The 19,711-nt window shown below is 43.9% G+C and overlaps 1 protein-coding gene across 1 annotated transcript; it reads left to right on the forward strand.

The window, feature by feature from the left end:
• Positions 1–2,657: 2,657 nt before the first annotated feature.
• SLC35A1 (solute carrier family 35 member A1) lies at positions 2,658–19,110 on the forward strand. Its single transcript, XM_061369742.1, has 8 exons — positions 2,658–2,688; positions 6,006–6,183; positions 11,517–11,676; positions 12,071–12,223; positions 13,039–13,105; positions 16,029–16,205; positions 16,613–16,747; positions 18,579–19,110. Exons 1-8 carry the CDS (start codon positions 2,673–2,675, stop codon positions 18,707–18,709), a joined length of 1,017 nt encoding a protein of 338 aa, XP_061225726.1. The 5' UTR covers positions 2,658–2,672; the 3' UTR covers positions 18,710–19,110.
• The last annotated feature ends 601 nt before the right edge of the window (positions 19,111–19,711 follow it).

Consider the following 19,711-nt stretch of genomic DNA (forward strand, 5'->3'; position numbering starts at 1 on the left):
GCCTTTTAGGTATCTAGCAATTTCTGTATTCATCAACTAAACAGTGTGCTGGTGAGCACGCTGAAACCATAGGACCTTATCTCCGGGGCACCTTTTCAAAAGCTCTGTTTCACTTATGTTTGAAAAACTAAAGCACAACAGGAACAGGTTTTCAGCTTTATTTCGTTGTGGCAGGGAAATATATGCCAGGTCTTATCAAAGCAACTGCAGCTAGTATTTTTGCTTGTGAATCATGAGCTTCAAGATGAAACATCTCAAATGCAAGTAGGGGATACTTTAAAACAGAGATGCTTTTCACAACAACAAACAGCTCCAGAAGCTGTTGTCTGCAAAATGTCCAGGTGTGCATCTGTGATGGCACATGATGTGCTAAGGTTTCCAAATCTCTTTTTCAGTCAGGTGCAGTGTGGTGTGGTGGTACACAGGTGGTACAAGCCTGTACAATGAAGCTTGAAGATCCAAGCTGCTGGGTGACTCTCCTGTGGCATTGTGCATGACAACATTCTCCTTTTCTGTATCTGTCTCCAAGGAGAAGAGCACAGAAAGAACTTAACTAAATGGTTTTCCACTATGTGGTTTTCTCTTATGTGAAAATAAACTGAGCATTAGCAAACAGATGTGCTGCTCTTCCATGTTTTTAAATTATGAGCTGGCACCAATTTTCAGTTTTATTATTAAAAATATGAATGCTATTAGCAGCTGCAGCTTCTTTTTTCATCAAGAAAAAATACCCTGTTGCTGCTTTATTAAATACTTTTTGTTGCGATATCTGTATTTTTTATCATTATTTATTTTGAACCTTTCATGCTAAAGTTCTTATTTTGAACCAACAAACTGGTATCTCAAGAATCCATAAATACATTTATTGTAAAGAAAACTGAGGAGTAAAAATCCCTTTTATTCTGCTTGTTCTTTTCCACTGGAGAAGATACTGCGGTATTTTAAAATACCGGGGAATACAATTGTAATCTACATCTTGGTTCTGGCATGGCAGAAACATGTTGGTTAGCTATGAACTTACACCCGGCTATGAGAAATGTGTGTGTGAACTGGTGGGTGTTTACTCCAATAAAATAGTTCAATAGTTCAGAAAAAAGGGAGAGGTTACTTTTCAAAATGCTTTAGTCCTGTGAAAGGGGAGACAAAGTTCAGCTGATGCCCACTGGAACCTGGGTTTGGTTTTTATTTAATCTGGTTCTGCTGGTGCACAGGTGAATGTACTCATGAGGACAAGACCATACACATAGGGTGCACAGACTCATGGCCTGGGGCCTGGAAACAAAGTGACACATTTGCAGTTACCAGGTTTTGTTCCTCATAGAGTCACAGAGTGGTTTAGGTTGGAAGGGACCTTAAAGCTCATCCAGTTCCAACCTCTTGCCGTGGGCAGGGACTCTTTACACCAGACCAGGTTGCTCCAAGCCCAGTCCAACCTGGCCTTAAACACTGCCAGGGATGGGGCAGCCACAGCTTCTCTGGACAACCTGTGCAGTGCCCCACCACCCTCACAGGGAACAATTTCTTCCTAATATCTAACCTAAATCTTCCCTCTGTCAGTTTAAAGCCATTCCTGCCCTGTCCTAGCCTTACTTTCTCTTATAAAAATATTAGTAAAGGGTGGACTCCTCTTTGCTACTGTACAATGTTATTAACCCTACTCTTAAGTACTTAGGTTCTGATCAGGCAATGGAATACAAAAGGACTACACCGACTACTCGCTGTACATAGAAGTTAAATGCAGGCATCTAAAATCCAGATGCCAAAGGAAACCGGAGAAGATCAAAACTCAACATACGGCTTGTTTTGGAGAACAGCGTTAAATTAGCTCCTGCTTAAGATCCACAGGGATTAAGAAACAGGGGAGGTGCTATTTCCTGATCAGGCTGAACTGAACTCCACGCAGGTGGCACTGAAAGGAACAGTCCCACCTCCTCCTTTGTTTCTGGCACAAGTTCAAGCTACTTCTCCATCAGCACTACCACCCTTCACAGCTGGGTTTGGGTTTTTCATCCTTTTCAGGTGCTGCTGTTCGGGGAGTACAAGACTTGACACATCACACAGCCAGCAGTACAGACTGCAGCGTACCCCTCGGGGTCCCTAAGCTTTACTGTGCAGTCCGCACGCATCCATACGGTCACTAAAACCACCCGGCGGTGTTTGACTGCCCGTGTCGCTGTACACACTGAACGCGGCGCCGTTTCCAAGCCCTTCGGATCTCCTCACCCTGTGATGCGAGGTTCGTGCTGCGGCAGCAAAGCTGCTGCCCTGTCCGCCCCTCACCTCACCCTTTGGCAATGCCCCCACAACTCCGTCCCTCCTGGGGCCCGGCAACCACCCTGGGCAGGCCCTGCTGCTCCGAGATTACCTTCGGGGTACCTTCCGACCAGCCTCCCGGGTTTGCTTCTTGTGGAAAGGCTAAATTCGGTGAAAGCGGAGGGTAAGCCGCCCCGGCAGGCCGGGAAGACACCCACCACCCGCCAGGGGGCGCCCTACCCACAACCTTCCGCCTCCCTGGCAAGGCTTGGGGTGGGGGGAAGACTATCCACACGGACCGGCCGCCGACTCGATGGTGAAGAGAGAGAGGCGGGGCGCTCTAGGCAGCGGCGGCGCTGCACTCTATGGTGTAATGGGAGGAGCGGCGAGGCACGGCGGAGGCGCCTTCCGTAGGCACGATGTCGCCGCCGAAAGGTGAGGGCGGAGGCGCTGGTCAGCCAGGGGAAACCGTGGCTCTCGGAGGGAGGTGCGGACATGGGGGGGGGGGGCAATCCCGCCCCCACCCAAGATGAAGCGGGACCGGCGAGCCAGCGGTTCCCCCCGGCTCAGGGGGAGTGGAACCATCCTCCCCGCCGGGGGTTGCGGGGCCGGGAGCCACCACCGCGGGAACGGGGGGGAGAGGGGCTCTGGGGGGCCGCGGCGGGGAGGGGCGCTCTCCCTCTCCCCCCACGCTTCCCTTCCCGCCCTCTCGATGTCCGCCGGCTGCCGGCGGGGCTGCGTCGCGGAACCGCCGCCTCTCCCGCTCCGGCGTGTGTGAGCCGCTGTCCGGCCTGGCAGCGGGCGGCCGGGACTCGCTGGGCCGCCGGTGGCGCAGCCGCCCTGGAGCCGACAGCGGCTGAAGGTGGCCCTAAGGGCGACGGTGCCTCTGGAGGTGTTTAAACATGGTGAAAAAGCATCGCTTTTGGGGCTTAGCCCGGGCCGCTGGTGGTGTGGAGACAGACCCCGCCGCTCCTCGGCACTTTCCCTGCAGGTCACTGAAGCCACCGCCGGCCCCTGGAGTCCGCTGGTGCCAGAACCTGTGCTCTCCCGCAGCCCTGGGGCAGGCAGGGTGGGCTTAAATGCTGCAGGAAGTCGTTGCCCGTCCCTCTGCTTGCCACCCTCATGGGGGGCCTTGCTCAGGGCGCCGCAGATCCAGTAGCAGACTCAAAGGAGAGGGGAAACCCAGGAGGACAGGGGCCAGGAGCAGGAGGGTTTTTCGCAGCGTATGTAGGGCCGGGTGTGAGATGCCACCGCTCGGCCGGCCGCACGCTGTGTGTGCCCCCGTGCCTTGGGCTTACGTTTACAATAGCGGTTGTGTGAGCTCTGTCGGCGGCCCACATGTGTGCCCTGAGGCTTTTGGCCTGTCTGGTCCCTTTTGCTGGAAATTGTTCCATGGAATCACAGAATCAGCTCAGTTGGAAGAAGACCTGTAAGATCATCAAGTCCAACCGTTACCCCAGCGCTGCCATGACCACCAGTAAACCATGTCACTAAGGGCCTCATCTACATGGTTTTGAACACTGAGGAATGGTGATTCCACCACTTCCCTGGGCAGTCTGTGCCAGTGCCTGACCACCCTCTCTGTGAAGACATTTTTCCAGTCTAAACCTCCCCTGGAACAGCTTGAGGCTGTTAGCTGTTCTGTCACTTGTTACTTTGATAAGAAATCAGCCACCTCCTCTGTCCATTGTGGGATTTACAGAAGCCAGTGAAAGAAACTCTGAGAAAGAAAACAGCATCTTCTTTCAACTTTTAGCTTGTTTTAATTTCTAAGCTGGTTTAAGTTCAGACTTCCCAGCAAGAAAATATCGATACCCCAACTTCAGTTCCCAGCACTGCATTGGTACTGATACAGACAGGTGAGCCAGGCTGGAGAAACCAACCACAATCAGCTTTTCACATGGTGTGAGAACTCTGAAAGGATGGTCAGGTCATCATGATCATAGCTTCATTGTATCTGCTGCATTTAGTTTACAAACTTCTGCCAAACTGGGACATTGGTTTATTTATTTATTTTCAAAGAGTAGTTAACATAGGCAAGGATTAAATTTAGTTTTAATCTGGTAGTGCATAGACTTAAAATCTTAACGTGTAAAAACACGTTGTTGTTATAATTTCTGTCAGCACTAAAACATCATTAGGAAATCTGTTCTTGTGGGGCTGGACTGGGTTAACTTTACTTACTGGCTGTTGGGGCCTTGGGTTCCCACTGCCCCTCCCCATGATCCAGATATAATTTAAAACCGGATTATAGCTTGTAAGTCTCTCCTAAGCATTGTTAGTCCAAAAACTAATTGGCTCTACCTTTTAAAAGTGGTTACTGATGTGGGTGAGATTTTTATCTGTAAGGAAGTAACTAATTTAAACGATGGCAGCAGCAGAAGGTATTAACTGTACCTTGCAGAAATGTTATGCAATAGGAGACATCGGTGACTGGAAAGAAAAGTGAACCCAAACATCAGTTGCGTTGGATTCAGCAGTTCATTCCCATATTAAATGAACGAAGTTATTACAGATCTGCCTGGAGCTTATCTGTTAGCTCATTCCCTAATCAGCACAGGAATATAAACATATGCCAATTAGAATTATGTCCCTTTGGAATAGTCAGATAATGGCCTGAAAGATGCTGCTGAGTGACCAACATCTAGGCCTCAGATGCTGTTTGTAATAAAGAACAATTTACCGGCTTGAAAGATGGTTTTGTAGACACTACCCATTTGCTAAGGTCTCATGTCACAAAGGTCATGCCTTTGTGCAGAGCAGTCCTGTTTGGAGTTGCCTCTCTTCTCTTTTAATGGTAGGGATGCCCTCTGAGCTGTTCTGTAAACTGGTTACGTTCACCCAACGGAACTTTCAAGCCACAGAGGAGGACAGCTGTGTGAAAAACTGCCTTTCACCAGCTGACCTGCGACAGGCTGACTCCCAGATGATGCAGGGTAGCAGTTGATCTGGGGCAGAACTGTTACAAGGACTGCTACTGTTGTTCCATTGTAGCAGTGGGGAAGATATTGGGATTAACACAGATGATAACATACCCATTGTATGGTTTAATTTTCTTCAATAAGTAAATAACAACCCCTTGTGGCAGGAGGGTTGGAACTCAATGATCTTCAGGCCCTTTCCAATCCTAACCATTCTGTGATCGTAATAACCTCTAGTGATTCTAATAACCTCAGTGTTTTCTACTGTAAGTAATTTTTCAGGAAAGCCTTTTGTGTGAAGTTCCACCACTGTTCTGAGCAGAACTCTCTTCTGCGAACTCAGGTGGAAAATAAGGCTGAAAGAAATGCTGCTTTACTTAGCAAGATTTGCTATATTGAATCCCTTCTCTGCTGATACTTTTCTTTTTGCTTTTAATAGTCTGCCAACGCTCTTTGTGTCAGACTTCAATATGCTACGTGGAGAGGGTCAGAGCAGGCTTTTACTGTCACATAAGGAGCAGGAAAGGAAAGGAGAGGGTTTTGATTACTATTACATTAATATTAGTCTATGATTGGTTTTCCAGAACGGAGGACGATTGTCAGGGCAAGAGGACATCTTATTTTCAAACAGCTTGCATTCCTATACAAGCTGCTTTGAGAATGGACTTTAAAATTTGACTGAAACTGTTTATAGGAAGCATTTCACAACACTTAATTATTGTATGCTGCCGCAGTAGTGTTTGATACAGTGCCCCAGCTGGAGAACACCCTGCTTCCGTCCTTAAGTTAAAATGAAGGGCATGCTGAGTGGTCATCTTTGTTTTCTTTCAGAAAATGTCAGCTTACTGTTCAAGTTGTACTGCCTCACGGTGATGACCCTGGTTGCTGCAACATACACAGTCGCGCTGCGGTACACAAGGACAGTGGGGACAGAACTGTACTTTTCAACGACGGCTGTGTGCATCACTGAAGTTATCAAGTTGTTCTTGAGTGTGGGCATCTTGGCTAAGTAAGTGTGGGAATGCCAGTCAGTATTTTGAAAACAAATCCTTGCTTCTAACCTCAGATTCTCAAATACTGAAGTACAAATATTCTTGAGAATGTGGCTGGATAGTCATGCTGTGGAAGAGTCATTTTAGAGGGGGTTAGAGCTTGTGAGTTCTCTTCAACTGAAACTGCTTTGTAAACAGCACAGTATTCAGGTGTGTCCTTTCTGCGTATTTTCTATTTCTGTATTATGGTTTGGAATAGGTTCAGAATGTCAGCATGGATTATCCATGATGTTTTGGGTCTTCACTGGTGTAGGTGAAAGCTGAACTGTGAGCCGTCGCCTGCTGAGTTATACAGAATTGTGATGTTCCTGCTCATAAATTTCCCAAACAGTGTTGCAGACGGGCATTTTGCTGTCTCTCTTAGGCTGGGGAATCAATGCTGAAAAACAGTGGTCAGAAAATATTTAGAGTTTCTGTAATCCCAAACTGTTGCTAAGAACTAGAACTTCAGTCCACGTGTGAGCATCTAAAGCAGGGAGGCCCTCAGCTTGCTCTTTTTTCTCTGCTTTCATGTGCTACATTCTTCTTGGAAGAATCTTTATATTCTGTACTTTTCCAAAGCCCGGTTCTTGCTGTTGGAGTAGAATTTGTTCTTTTAGGGTCCCTGCTTATCTCTTTGTGGCTTTTGGTACATCAGAGGCTGGTTGTTTTGCGCTAGAGAATCATAGAGTCACATGGTGTACTTCAGATTTTTATCAGAACATGTCTACTTAACATCAAAACAGCATTTTAACTTGCTTTAGAAATGAGACAATATTTGGATTTGATAAGGTAGCTGTGGCAAGCTGCCTTTTGTTTAACTTTTCATTAAATGTAATGTGTTAGAAAAGGCAAGTGTGACCGGTGGCAGATTTCTGTTTTCCTTTTTATGCACCCTGGGCTTCTCCCTCTGCCAGCACAAAATGTTGGCAAGAGAATCTCTGCCAATGAGTGATTGCACTGTGGTTCTGACAGTGTTGTCACCAGTGTGGATCCTGATCCAGCCCGCTTTCAGGAGTTTGTAGCAACCCACGTTTCTCAATAGTGGTGGTTACTTTTAATTCGGAAGTCTATTACATTTTTAGAACAGGCCTGCACAGCCAAAGATCTGTTTGGCCCATCGTCCTCCCTTTGACAGTAACCAGCAGAGGATGCTTAGAACAGAAGTATAGGCAATAGGGCAAGCACTTTCTTTAGCTGTTGGCAGAAGCTTGTGCATTTCCCAGCCTGGATGCTATGTGCATAGTGTGGCTGTAGCACCTAACAATCCTGTCCTCTGTGAGACTGTCCTGTTTCTTTTTGATCTGTTAGTCCCTGATGTATCTGTGAAATGACTTCTGCAGTGTAACTACATGGTACGTGAAAAAGTGCTTATTAATGAACACTTTATCTAGCAATGTCACTGGATTCTGTCTTCTTGGGTTGACAGACATCAAAAATAGTTCTTCTCCCTTCATTTTTATTTTCTTATCTCTACAGGTACATTGTGTTTTCAGAACTCATTCATTTTCTAAGCTGAGAGTTCTACTCTAACTTTTTCCTGATCATCATAGTACCCACCTCCACAACATTTCCAGTATTGTTACATCCTTTTTTGTAACAGGATCCAGAGCTGCATGAAACATTCAGGATGTGAACATGTCATGGCATTAGGCAGAGGGGTGAAGGTGCTTTCTGTCTTCGCCTCAGGCCCTCTCCTAAGGATTCATAACATTCTGCTCAATTCTGTGAACACAGCTGAGCCTTGATCTGGTGCTCTCGTAAGGCTACTTACATCTTTTTTCCAAATGCCTGTAACTAGTTTAGAGATGGTTGCTGTATTATGGAGTTATTTCCTATGATTCTTTCTCATTTATTGACAGTTGTGCTTTATTTGCTAATTAAAATGGGATGGGTCTGATTCACTGAGTTGTTTGAAGGTTATAATACCTATTTTGATCTAGTTAGCCAGTGGGGTGTTTTTCTCCATAGTGGGGAGAGAGGTGGGCACCAGCAGACACTATTCGTCAGGTCATGTTCACCTCTTAATGGCAGGATGTCTCCGGTGCTGGTGGGTCTGGGTGCCTTCCTTTGCCGCCCAGGTAACTGAGCTGTTTCTCAGATGGACAAAGATCTAGTGAATTCTGCTTGGTGTAGTGAAAGAACTATTGAAAGTTTCTTTTTGCGTATCACGTATAATTGAGTATAATCAGCAAAATTTGCCAGTTTCCTAGTAATCTCCCATTTTAGCTCACTTAAAAATATGCTCAACAGCATAAATTCCAGCACAGTTTCTTTCAGTGACTCCTTTACAGCTTCCTCTGGTTTCAAAGTCCTAACCAATTTTTCTCACTCCAAACAAGGTGCCTTTGTAGTTTAATAACCAGTTAGGAGATAGCATATGATCCGTTTTTTTCTGTACAGAGGGATACATTTGGGTGGGTACCTTTTGCTTTTTGAACCAGCCAGCACTGCTAACTGCCACATACAGGATACTGGGGTATGACTCTCATCGTGTTCCGCCTGCAGAATTTGTTTTCGTACTCCACTGTGTTTACTTTTAAGGTTTCCCCTGGAAGGCACATTGAATGGATGAATGCCAAAAGATTGTCTTTTAAAGGAGTTGTTTATGATAGTTTAAGCTGTGTTAATTGTTTACTCAACTGTACTCTCAACTTCTCATATTTATTTGAAGTCCAATTCACCATCTGTTAATTACATTGTCTGCATTCTTAGATGGTACATAATTAGCAATGGATGAAGAAAAGTAAAGGAGATTTGCTAACTCTAGTTTTAACTTCAGCTTTTCTAATGAATGAATGTTTCTGTTGCAGAACTGATTGTTATTGGTATCTCTCACTCATTCAGACCTATGAAGAAAACAGAGTATGTTTTTTAAATTGAATCTAGATCACCATCAGAAACACTCAATTCAAGCTAGATTTTTTATTTTCTTATTTGATTTTGCAATGTAATCTTTGGGCACCTTATTTTGCATTTTCAGCTGTTCACAGAGGCTTGTTTTAAATTCTTTTTTGTGTAGATTTATATCTGTCTCCACATGATCTTTATACTTAAGATATACTTATATCAAGAGACTCTTGATAAGTGCATGCTTCAGAAAGCATACCCACTGCAAAGATGAACTAGTTCATCTTGCTCTCAAAACATAAAGTGAAAATGGTGCTTACTGGACACCTGTTATTCTTCATTGCTGAAATTCCATGCTGGAAGTCAAAGTAGACAGACACTACTGTTTCTGCTGAGACTTGACTTTAAATCAGCTAATTCACTGAGCATGGTCTGAACAGAAGCAGGTATAGGTTAAATATTATTTTCTTATTTAACAGTCTCCCTTAGTATCAGCAAATAGAAGAAGCCATTACTGTGTGGTATTTTATGACTTCTTAATCTCACGGAGTAGACCTGCATCTCTGATAATTACATGTTATTTGCAGTTATATATTTCAGATAGAAGCACTTCAGTCCAGCTGCACTTTGGTGTCACCAGGAAGTCTTGTTTTTCTTGTACATGTCTAGGAGAGAAACTTGGATGAAAGGGTCATGAGAGGGTAGAGTACATAAATCTTTGAAGAGAAAAAGTTTAAGAACCTGGAGCACAGAGTCAGGGGAACAGAAAATACGCAGGAACAAGGTGGTTAGTGAAGGAGCCTGGGGCACGGAGAGATGGCTAATTTTAGGAATTGCTTATAAGAGTTTGGGGCAGGTAGATGACACACATTTGTGAAAAAGAAAGAAGCTGGGTTATGGTTGAAATATGGGGAACTGGGCTTCTGGAATGCTGAGGAGGATGAGCCATTTTTTCATATGCATGTGTAATGGAAGCAAAAGGAGTGTTGAATTCAAAGGCAATACAGGTTGCACGTTGAGAGTTCTGTGGGAGGGGACAGGATGTTGGTATTAGTGACCAAGTAAGACAGGAATGCAAAGGGGGAACATGGGACTTGGGGAGAGCTGGGAAGGGAACTGGAGGACTTTAGTGGCAATGACAAGTAAGCAAGAATGTCAGATTGATGTGCCAATGATAAGGGAGAACAGTGCAAAGGTCAGCTTTAATAAGCTGAGGAGCAAGCTGCAAAAAGGGACAGAAGCAAATAGCAGCATGTTCTTCCCCACTGCCTGCTCTTTCACATGCTGTAATTGCATGTGGGAGATGTGTGAAGGTGCAAGGTGACAGGGAGGTGCCACACACTCTGACAGACCTCTTCAGATGTGGGCTGGTGCTGGTCCAGCATCTCCTGCAGCACAAGAGAGAAGAGGAAAAGAGGTCTGGCTGAGGAATGAAAGGTGTTTCCAGCTCAGTAGTGTGCAAGGGTACAGTCTTTTCTTGTCTGTGCTGTGAAGCCCAGTTTAAAGGGGATCTGGAAAAGCACAGGCATTTGACATCATACACAAATATTAATACCCCCCCAAAAAGGGTGGAGGGGAAACAACAGCCTTCTGTCCCACTGCCTGTATGCTTAGTGACTTATTCCACTGTTGTCCTTGGTTTAGCAGTAGCAGTCAATTTTTCTCCTTTTTGGTAGCTGGTGCAGCGTTGTGTTTTGACTTTCACCCTGGGAACAGCTCTGATAACACCGATGGTTTTAGTTGCTGCTCAGTAATGTTTAGTCTGACCAAGGACTTTCTGAGTCTCATGCTCTGCCAGGGAGGAGGGGAAGCCGGGAGGAAGGAGAGACAGGACACCTGACCCAAGCTAGCCAAAGAGGTGTTCTGTAGCACAGCACGTCATGCCCGGGGGGGGGTAACTGGGAGTTACTCAGAAGGACATGGGGTCTTCTGGGTCAGACTCGTTTTTCGGCGGGTGGTATCATATTCTCTTCCCTTGTTATTTTATCGTTGTTGTCGTTGGTGGTAGTGGTGGTGATTTGTGTTGTACATTGGTTGCTGGACTGTTCTTGTCTCAACCTGTGGGAGTTGCATTCTTTCGATTCTGCTCCCCACCCCTCCGGGAGCAGGGGGAAGGAAAGAAAGAGGGAGGAAAAAGGGGGGGGGGGGGGTGAGTGAATAAGCTGTCTGGCTGGGTTTAAACCACAGCTATTTACAGTGTTCATGGTTGTTGTTTACTTTATTACACATTAACATCTAACTTAAACATCTAACCTCCTAATTCCAGAATGCCTTCCTCACCTTCAGGGGTTTCTACTTGTTGATAACCTCATTGTTTTTCTCTGTTAATATATCTTTAATAAGCAGAGGGTACAACTGATTGTTGAGAACAAATTTTCAACCTTCCCATAGGACTCATAGATTTGATTTCTGTTTCCAAATATCAGTTTAAGAGAACCCTCTGTTATACTTTATTTTGCAGAGAAACTGGAAGTCTGACAAGGTTAATAACATCTTTAAAAGAAAATGTATTTGGAAGTCCTACAGAACTGCTAAAATTAAGTGTTCCATCTTTGGTATATGGTCTCCAAAACAATATGGCGTTTGTGGCTCTTAGCAACTTGGATGCAGCAGTCTACCAGGTAATACATGTTTTTGTCAGTAACTGGTCTGTAAATATGTTTCTCTTTCCTGTTTCATGAGGCAGGCATGCTAGGTATTTGTCTGCCTACCACGTGGTACTCTCTTTAGCCTCAATGTTAAAAGCCAGATGATGCTTTGTTATATTCAGAGCATACACTCTGTTTTAGAGCTGTCTGTTTTAGAGCTCTGGTTTGCTCAGCTAACCCACTCACTGCTGGAGTCGCTTCACATTCACTTTATTGTAATTGGCAATGATACCAAACCCAAGGGATCAGTAGGAAGTCAATATGAAATTGTATTTGTCATTCTGTAGTTGAATTCTCTGTTTTGTTTTCTTGGTTTGGAGGAGTTTATAAAACCACATCCTCTAAACTATATTTGCACCTTCCTTAGGTGACGTACCAGTTGAAGATCCCTTGTACAGCTTTATGTACAGTCCTAATGCTAAACCGTACCCTTAGTAAGTTGCAGTGGTTCTCTGTCTTCATGCTGTGCGGTGGTGTTACCCTTGTTCAGTGGAAGCCTGCTCAGGCTACGAAAGTACAGGTAAGAGTTTACATTTTGCCACTTCACAACGAAGAATATACTGTGTTATACTTTGTACTTCACTTCATAGCAGCTGGGATTACAGTGAGGTTTATTATATCCCACAGAGCAGTGTCTGTTTCTTATTTCCAGCCACTTCATCTACAACATAACCACCAGTCTGTTCATTCTTTTTCACATTTATTGCATACTAGTTGAGGCAGGCTTGTGGTATTGCTCCAGTCTTGCTGGTTGGAAAGGCAACTGATTGCTACAATTAGTATAAATTACTACAGTCATCATAAGCAGCCTAATGCATCATCATAGGGGTATCTGAGTAATGTTTCCAGTAGTTGGCCCTGGTATCAATTGTAGCTGTTGGAGCAGAGAACTCGAATCAAAGCACTTGGCAAAATCAGGAGGGAAACTCCAATGCCTTGTGGGTGCGGGTATGTCATTTAAACACACCCTTCAGAGGCACTGACCTAATCCTGTTCAAGGAAGAAATGAGTGTTTTCAGCAGCTGAGACATAAGCAACAGGTCAGTGGCATTAGCGGGAAGGGCAGGTTCAGCAGCTGGGAAGAAAACCCACTTCCAAGGAGACAGTGCTCTGAGCATGGCAGGGGTTGCTAAGGGTACACATGGGCAGTGAAACACCACACAGCTACCCCAGGCTAATCCAAAGGACAGCTCTAGCTAAGGAAGTACATTTTACACTGTAAAGAAATGCTAATCATTTTGCTGTACTTAACAAAGGAATTGATTCTGGAATTGATTACTGTAAATTACTGAAGTGTTGTGTCCTTTTTTAAATAACGGTTGATGTTGCATGCAGGTGGAGCAGAATCCATGGCTAGGGTTTGGAGCCATTGCTGTTGCTGTACTGTGTTCAGGATTTGCAGGTATAGTATTATTTCTGTATGCAGGGCACATTAAAAGGACTGCACTCATGATGTTTAAACCAGAACTTTCTACATTAGTTAGCTGTCCTTGTTGATTAAAAGATAAAAAATTACTTTACACCATCTACTCATAACTACCTTCTACTTGCAGTAATTACGGCAGATTCATAACATGATCACTCATGTCAAGCAAATGACTAGGAGCATGTACTGTTGGTTTTATGTGATGCAGCTTAGAAGGCTGGTTTACATGTGGAAGCATCTTTCAAATGGTTAGAATAATACTGTAGGTAACATCCGTAATGACTTGGTATGATTAATTAATGTACATCAATTTTATACATTGGGCTTTACAGTGAATAGCTGCCTTACGGTGATCACACAAAATAGTTGCATTCTTTTATATGGGGAATGGCGGGGCTTCTTGCTCTGTTCTTGCACTTAGCTCAGCCCTGGAATACATTTTGCCATGGTCCTGTAGGTGGTAAATCTAACTGAGATGCAGAGGGAGCATGAGAAGGGCAGAGAGGAAGAAGAGTAGCAAGAAGCCTAGATAGACCGCATGAAGGAGGTCTGGTTTGGTTTTGTTCTACAGCCAGCATTTCCCCTCATAGTAGTTCTCTGGCTTCTGCAGAAGGAGACAAGAACTTCAGGACAAGTGAGCTGGTGCTGAGAAATAAGGAAATGCAGATTACTTCTTAATTTGAAATCTGGCTCACAGGGGCATATTTATCTGTCTGTGAACTGGATTCTTCCCCCTCCTTCTGTAAGAAAACAAGGTACTATCACTCACCTCTAATACTGTACAATCCTGCAAAAACAATCTTGTGCTGTGCATACACAGTCATTACTTGTGGAAAACATTCTGGTTGACAGGGAAGGAAAGGAGGAGTGTGTCGCTTTTCTTTGGTGTCTTCCCAGTGAAATGGCAGACAGCTTTTCTTCTAAAGGTCTGCAAATTCAGACCATCAAAAGGGCTGATGCAGGCAGCTTTAGAGGACTTAGACACATATGGATTTCTTCTCCCACAGAAGGACTGCAGCTTGGGTGTTTCCTCACCAACAGCTGTAGCTTTGAGGCAGCTGGGAGGACAGAGCATTTCTTCTGTGGAGCTCCTTGTGCCCTTAGGGCTTTACATGTTGAAAACATAAATACTGTTCAAACTCCTTTCCTCTACTTCCTTCCCACACCCACATGAAGAAGCCATTTTGGCACTGAACCTTCAGTTTCTGGACTGACCAGGCTAAGTGGTTTATATTATTCCAGCAAAGTCAACAAAGTTACATGGTTTTTGTCTCTCAGAGAAAGAAAAGAAGTTTTTTCTTCAAACCGCCGATCCTGTGATAATTTCCAAGCATCCGGCAGACCAACAATGCTTATAAAAGCATTCAACAAATATATAATGGCAGATCCCTTGTAACTTGGAACAGTACTGAGGAGTAATTTCTCCTAAGCAGCACTCATTCCTTCCTTCATCTTGCTTAGTGGGCTGATTTTCATGCATTTTCAGACATCTGAAAGCATAGTTCCATTGCTTTGCTTACCCTTGCCTTAGTTTATAAAATTTACAAGTATGGTTGATACTCAAGCCAAATCTCTGGTACCTGATTACGTCTGCGTGTGCTTTGTGGGCCCTCTCAGCGGGCAGAAATCTCAAGATAGATTCTTCTGGGTTCTTTTAAGCACTGCAGTTGTTAACGATGCTGGGGTTTTGTTGATGTTAGACTTCAGAAATCTCTATTCAGATGAGATGTTTCCCTGGTGGTTTTTTTATTATTTGTACCCCTGAAATATAAATCTGTTCTCTAATTTATTCCCCATGCTGTATTAAATTATAAATTGCATTTTTCATGAATAAAAATATAGCAAGACCTTCCTTGAAGCTACCTCAGGGATTCTGGGAGGTGTACTTAGGGCTTCTGACTCACAGATCTTTTCTCTCTGCCATCTTTGTCAGTTTTATATACTTTTCTGATATGATTATGAAGGCTCTTGGGCGACATTAATCAGCAGTAATTAGTCAGGAGGGCTCACACCAGAAAGTCATGGAAGTGGCTGAAACAATCTAAGTCCAGCGAAATGTCTGTGTTTTGAAATCCTGAGGAAATTCCAGAGATAAGCAGAGTCCTGGTGCGGGAGCAGTGATTAAAAAGGCAGGTAGTGATGGCCTTGTCAAATGTCAGCCTTTTAGCCTGACATACACCTCCCAAGTACAGTAATGAAAAGGTATTTGGGGAATTTCATTGAGGCAGAGCATAAAAGTAATGCTGAGCAGTGTGGCACTGTGAACAAGGGCTTTAGATTAAAATGAATTCCATTTCCTCAAAACCAATCTGTAGTTTCAGTTAGCAGGAAGCGTCGGTTTTGATTTGCTCTTGTAATCCCCTGAAGCTGTGGTTTCAGAATGTGGCCACTCTGCCAAGCACTTTGCAAGCTCAAGGCTTCTGAGGAATTCTCAGTCTCAGTACTGAGCTAATACAGTCCCACCCCTGTTTTCAGTTTTTTACTGCTAAGTATCCCAATGGAGGGGAAAAAAAATGTTCTCCATCATACTGAAATACGTAAATACTGCCCGGGCAATAAAATACGAGGTGCCAGGGTGAAAGGTTTGGGTTTTTTTCGTGGTGTAGAACTGTACGGAAGAAACTGCTGGACAGAAACCTGGCAAATCAAACAGAAATGAGGAGTAGTTTCAGTTGTCAGTGAGTTGTTACAACAACTGTAAAGAGAATTTTTGACATTCCATACCCATTAAAATCCTGTTGTGGAGGACATACATTGGCAGGATGTGGTGTTGAGTCCTTGACATTTGTAACAGTGTGTAGGACAAGATGATTGCAGTAGAACCAATGGTTCATGGTTCATAGTGTTTGAAGAATGACACTTCATCTCACTGAAATCCTTTTTATTCTTTTCTTTTTAGGAGTCTATTTTGAGAAGGTCTTGAAGAGTTCAGATACTTCCTTGTGGGTGAGGAATATTCAGATGTACTTATCTGGGATTGTGGTGACTTTATTTGGTGTGTACATGTCAGACGGAGCCCAAGTCCTTGAGAAAGGGTTCTTCTATGGCTATACATACTACGTCTGGTTTGTCATCTGTAAGTATCTTGCGGTTTTAGGATCTTGTTGCATTGGTTTCCTTTTTTTAACTGTGATATAACTGATTGCACAAAGCTACAAATCCAATCTGATGCACTGTTTTTTTTAATCTGCTTTGAAGGATTTTATTTAAAAGTATCATTTTCTTGGAAATTATTCACTTGTCCGATTTAAAATTGTGCTGAAGCAGCAATCTAAGTAACAGTAGTGAGTTGATCATCTTTAAATTAGTTGTATCTGAGCTACTCGATGCTATGCAGACATCCCATTTTGCTGAATGTTGCATTAAATCATCAATTAGGTCGCCATAACCTAAACAAGGAGTACACCACTGGAGTAAAATGCATCATTTGGAGAGTAACCTACTGCACCTTTACTAACAGAAACCTGTTTATGTGCTTTCCAGTTCTCGCCAGTGTAGGTGGCCTCTACACCTCAGTCGTTGTTAAGTACACAGATAACATTATGAAAGGCTTTTCTGCAGCGGCAGCCATTGTTCTTTCAACTGTGGCATCAGTCGCCCTCTTTGGCCTACAGATAAGTAAGTGCCTTTTTGCCTTATATTTGACTGTAGGTGCGTGTTTCCTTCCTGGCCAGCAGGCTGCTTGCTAGTGGGCTGTATGCCATTCATACCAAAGCAGTCTTTTGCATCTCCTTTGTATTTTTCTGGTTTTAACTTTGTCTTCTCCAGGACTCCTGTGCGCTGATGTATTGCATAAGGTGCTTGATGATAGAGGCATCCTACAACCTCAAAAGGAAAGGTTCTTTGTATTTTAAACAGCTTAAGAGCTCATACAGCTTTATCATAGAATGGTTTGGGTTGGAAGGGACCTTAAAGATCATTCAGTTCCAACCTCTCTGCCACGGGCAGGGACACCTTCCACTAGACCAGCTGGCCCAAAGCCCCATCCAACTTGGTCTTGAACACTGCCAGGGATGGGGCAGCCACAGCTTCGCTGGGCAACCTGTGCCTCACCACCCTCATAGTGAAGACTTTATTCCTTGTATCTAATCTAAATCTACATCTACCCTCTTTCAGTTTAAAGCCATTCCCCTTTGTCCTGTCACTACATGTCCTTGTAAAAAGGCCCTCTCCAGCTTTCTTGTAGGCCCCTTTAAGCACTGGAAGCTGCTGTAAGTTCTCCCTGGAGCCTTCTCTTCTCCAGGCTGAACAAGCTCAAGTCTCTCAGCCTGTCTCTGTAGGAGAGGTGCTTCAGCCCTCTTATCATCTTCGTGGTCCTTCTCTGGACTCACACCAACAGGTCCACATCCTGCTTACATTGTACATTGAGCTACTGACCACAGCATTTTGAGTGTGACCATCCAGCCAATTCCTTACCCACAGAGTGGTCCACCCAGCAAATCTATGCTTCTCCAGTTTAGAGACAAGGGTGTCATGCAGGACAGTGTCAAATGCTTTTCACAAATCCACGCAGGTGATGTCAGCTGCTTTTCCCTTTCCACCAGTGCTTAGCCCCACTGCAGAAGGCCACCAGATTTGTCAGGCAGGATTTGCCCTTAGCAAAGCCATGTTGGTTTTATCCATGAATCACTTTCTGATGCAGTTTAGTGTGTGATACGGCTGCTTATCCAAGACTGCTGTTGATAAGTTATCATTTCTTGTTGGTTTTAGTACAGCCAGTGCCAATTTAGTTCCTCAGCTTGCAAGGGCTTTACACATCCCTGTTAAGTTATACCTGCTACTGCATGAACTTCTGCCTTCCCCATTTGCTGTGGACACCACCACATGAGAGCAAGTCAGACAGGAGCTGGGGGCGTGACTGATACGTGGTGAATATTTTTGAGAGTAAAGAGCACATTGCTCTGGGCTGCTCTGCAGCCACAAATGATTTTCTCTCTGATCAAATCTGCGTCTGATACTGTACCTAGTAGCTCCTGCTCAGGCCTTTGCTCTTCAGGTTTGGGTGTGTTTTGCTTTCCTGCGATAATCCAAAGATGGGACTGGTGATCTTTCTGAGAAAGTGTCATTAATAGTGTTTCTTAATCCTGTCTAGATGTGGAAAGACAAACAGTGTGTTATCACACGCTTTATCACACCCACCGTGTCTCTATGATTAAGTTTATTGCAATGTAAGCCTTCTGGATGGCATGCGGAAGTGCAGGAGATGTTTCACACTTGCTTTCTGACGACCACCACCTTCTTGCTGATAGGAGACTAATTGAAAGGGTGCGGGGACTGAGCAAATGCTCAAGTCCTCCGTGACAGAGGATTATCTAGGTTCTGTGAATTATTAACAACTCATTGTCCTGTTTAATACTGTCATTCAGATATCATAATTTATATAGCTTAGTCTTCTGAAGGTTTCTTCTTATACAGAGGTGTTTATTTAAACTGTTTTGTCTCCTTCCAGCTGTTACCTTCTTCCTGGGTGCTCTCCTGGTGTGTGTTTCTATTTACCTCTATGGATTACCTCGACAAGACACCACAAAAATCCAGCCATCAGAGACAAAGAACTCAAAAGAGAGGCTTGCTACTGTGTGACGTTGTCCATAGGACAGGCAGGCCAGAGGGGAAAACTGGACTTAAAAACCTGCATTTTTTTAAAATTAGCCTTAAGCTAGTCATGGAATGGTTGAAGAGGGATAGACTGAAAGCAGAAGTTAATTCTGTTTTACATGGGGAGTTTCCAGCGGCTGATGCTGAGGCTACATCACAGCTGAGGAGCCAGATGGGTGTTCTACTGAAGATATTCTTCACTCACAGCGAACTGGAAAGCCCGTTTACAAGGAAAGCAGAATGAAGGAACTGAATACTCAATTGTATATAATGTATATAATAGAAGGAAATTGGTTCTTTGTGTATTTGATAAATTGCCTTGCCCTTTGAGGGCAGAAATGCCCAAAAGCTTCATAAAAATCTATTAAAAAGAGCAATCACTGCCAGCATTTTCTCTTAAACTAGTTGGCAGTTGCAGTTTAACAACAGAAGTTTCTCTTCTGGGTGATACATATGAAATGACCCAACTACACCGGGAATAACTATGCTTCAGGCATCACTTACTTATCTTGAAGTGATTAGAAGCAGCGCTTGGTGTTTGGTTTAAAAAGCCAGAATGGAAGACTGGTGCTTTTCTTAAGTTCTAGATTTTCTTAGACTTTTCAAATGTTTCTTATACCTGCTGTAGCTGGCAGAGCGATTTTCTCTTCTGTGTGGTTTGTCAAGCCCCAGTTGTACAGGGGAAGGTTCATGTGTGTTCTTGTATCTCTGGCTTACGTACGAATGAGTCTGCTCGTTGTCAGATGAGATTTTTATCTGTACACTTTCTCTCTAAACCTCTTTGTGCATAGCAAGTGATGCTTGAAAGGACTTCCTGTAATGAATGTTAGGCTTTGATTTAATGTAGGAGTGCCAACTGTGTAACTTTAACCTCCTCCCTCATTTTCTGAGGCCTCATTTAGTTCAACCCTTACAGAAACTGCAGCTCTGTACTGAGGGAAAAATTAACTGGTGTAATTTAGGCAACTTACCCACCTTCAAAGTGCA

The sequence above is a fragment of the Neopsephotus bourkii genome, unplaced genomic scaffold (genome assembly GCF_033783945.1).
Source record: "Neopsephotus bourkii isolate Nb327-2 ecotype Australia unplaced genomic scaffold, CSIRO-AGI_Nbou_v1 NB_1511, whole genome shotgun sequence".
NCBI lineage: Eukaryota > Metazoa > Chordata > Aves > Psittaciformes > Psittacidae > Neopsephotus > Neopsephotus bourkii.

What these genes read in the sequence shown, in the direction of transcription:
- SLC35A1 (XM_061369742.1), top strand. An exon ending in AGTGTGGGCATCTTGGCTAA is followed by an intron (nt 6,184 to 11,516) that starts GTAAGTGTGGGA and finishes TTTATTTTGCAG; the next exon opens with AGAAACTGGAAGTCTGACAA. An exon ending in CCTCTTTGGCCTACAGATAA is followed by an intron (nt 16,748 to 18,578) that starts GTAAGTGCCTTT and finishes GTCTCCTTCCAG; the next exon opens with CTGTTACCTTCTTCCTGGGT.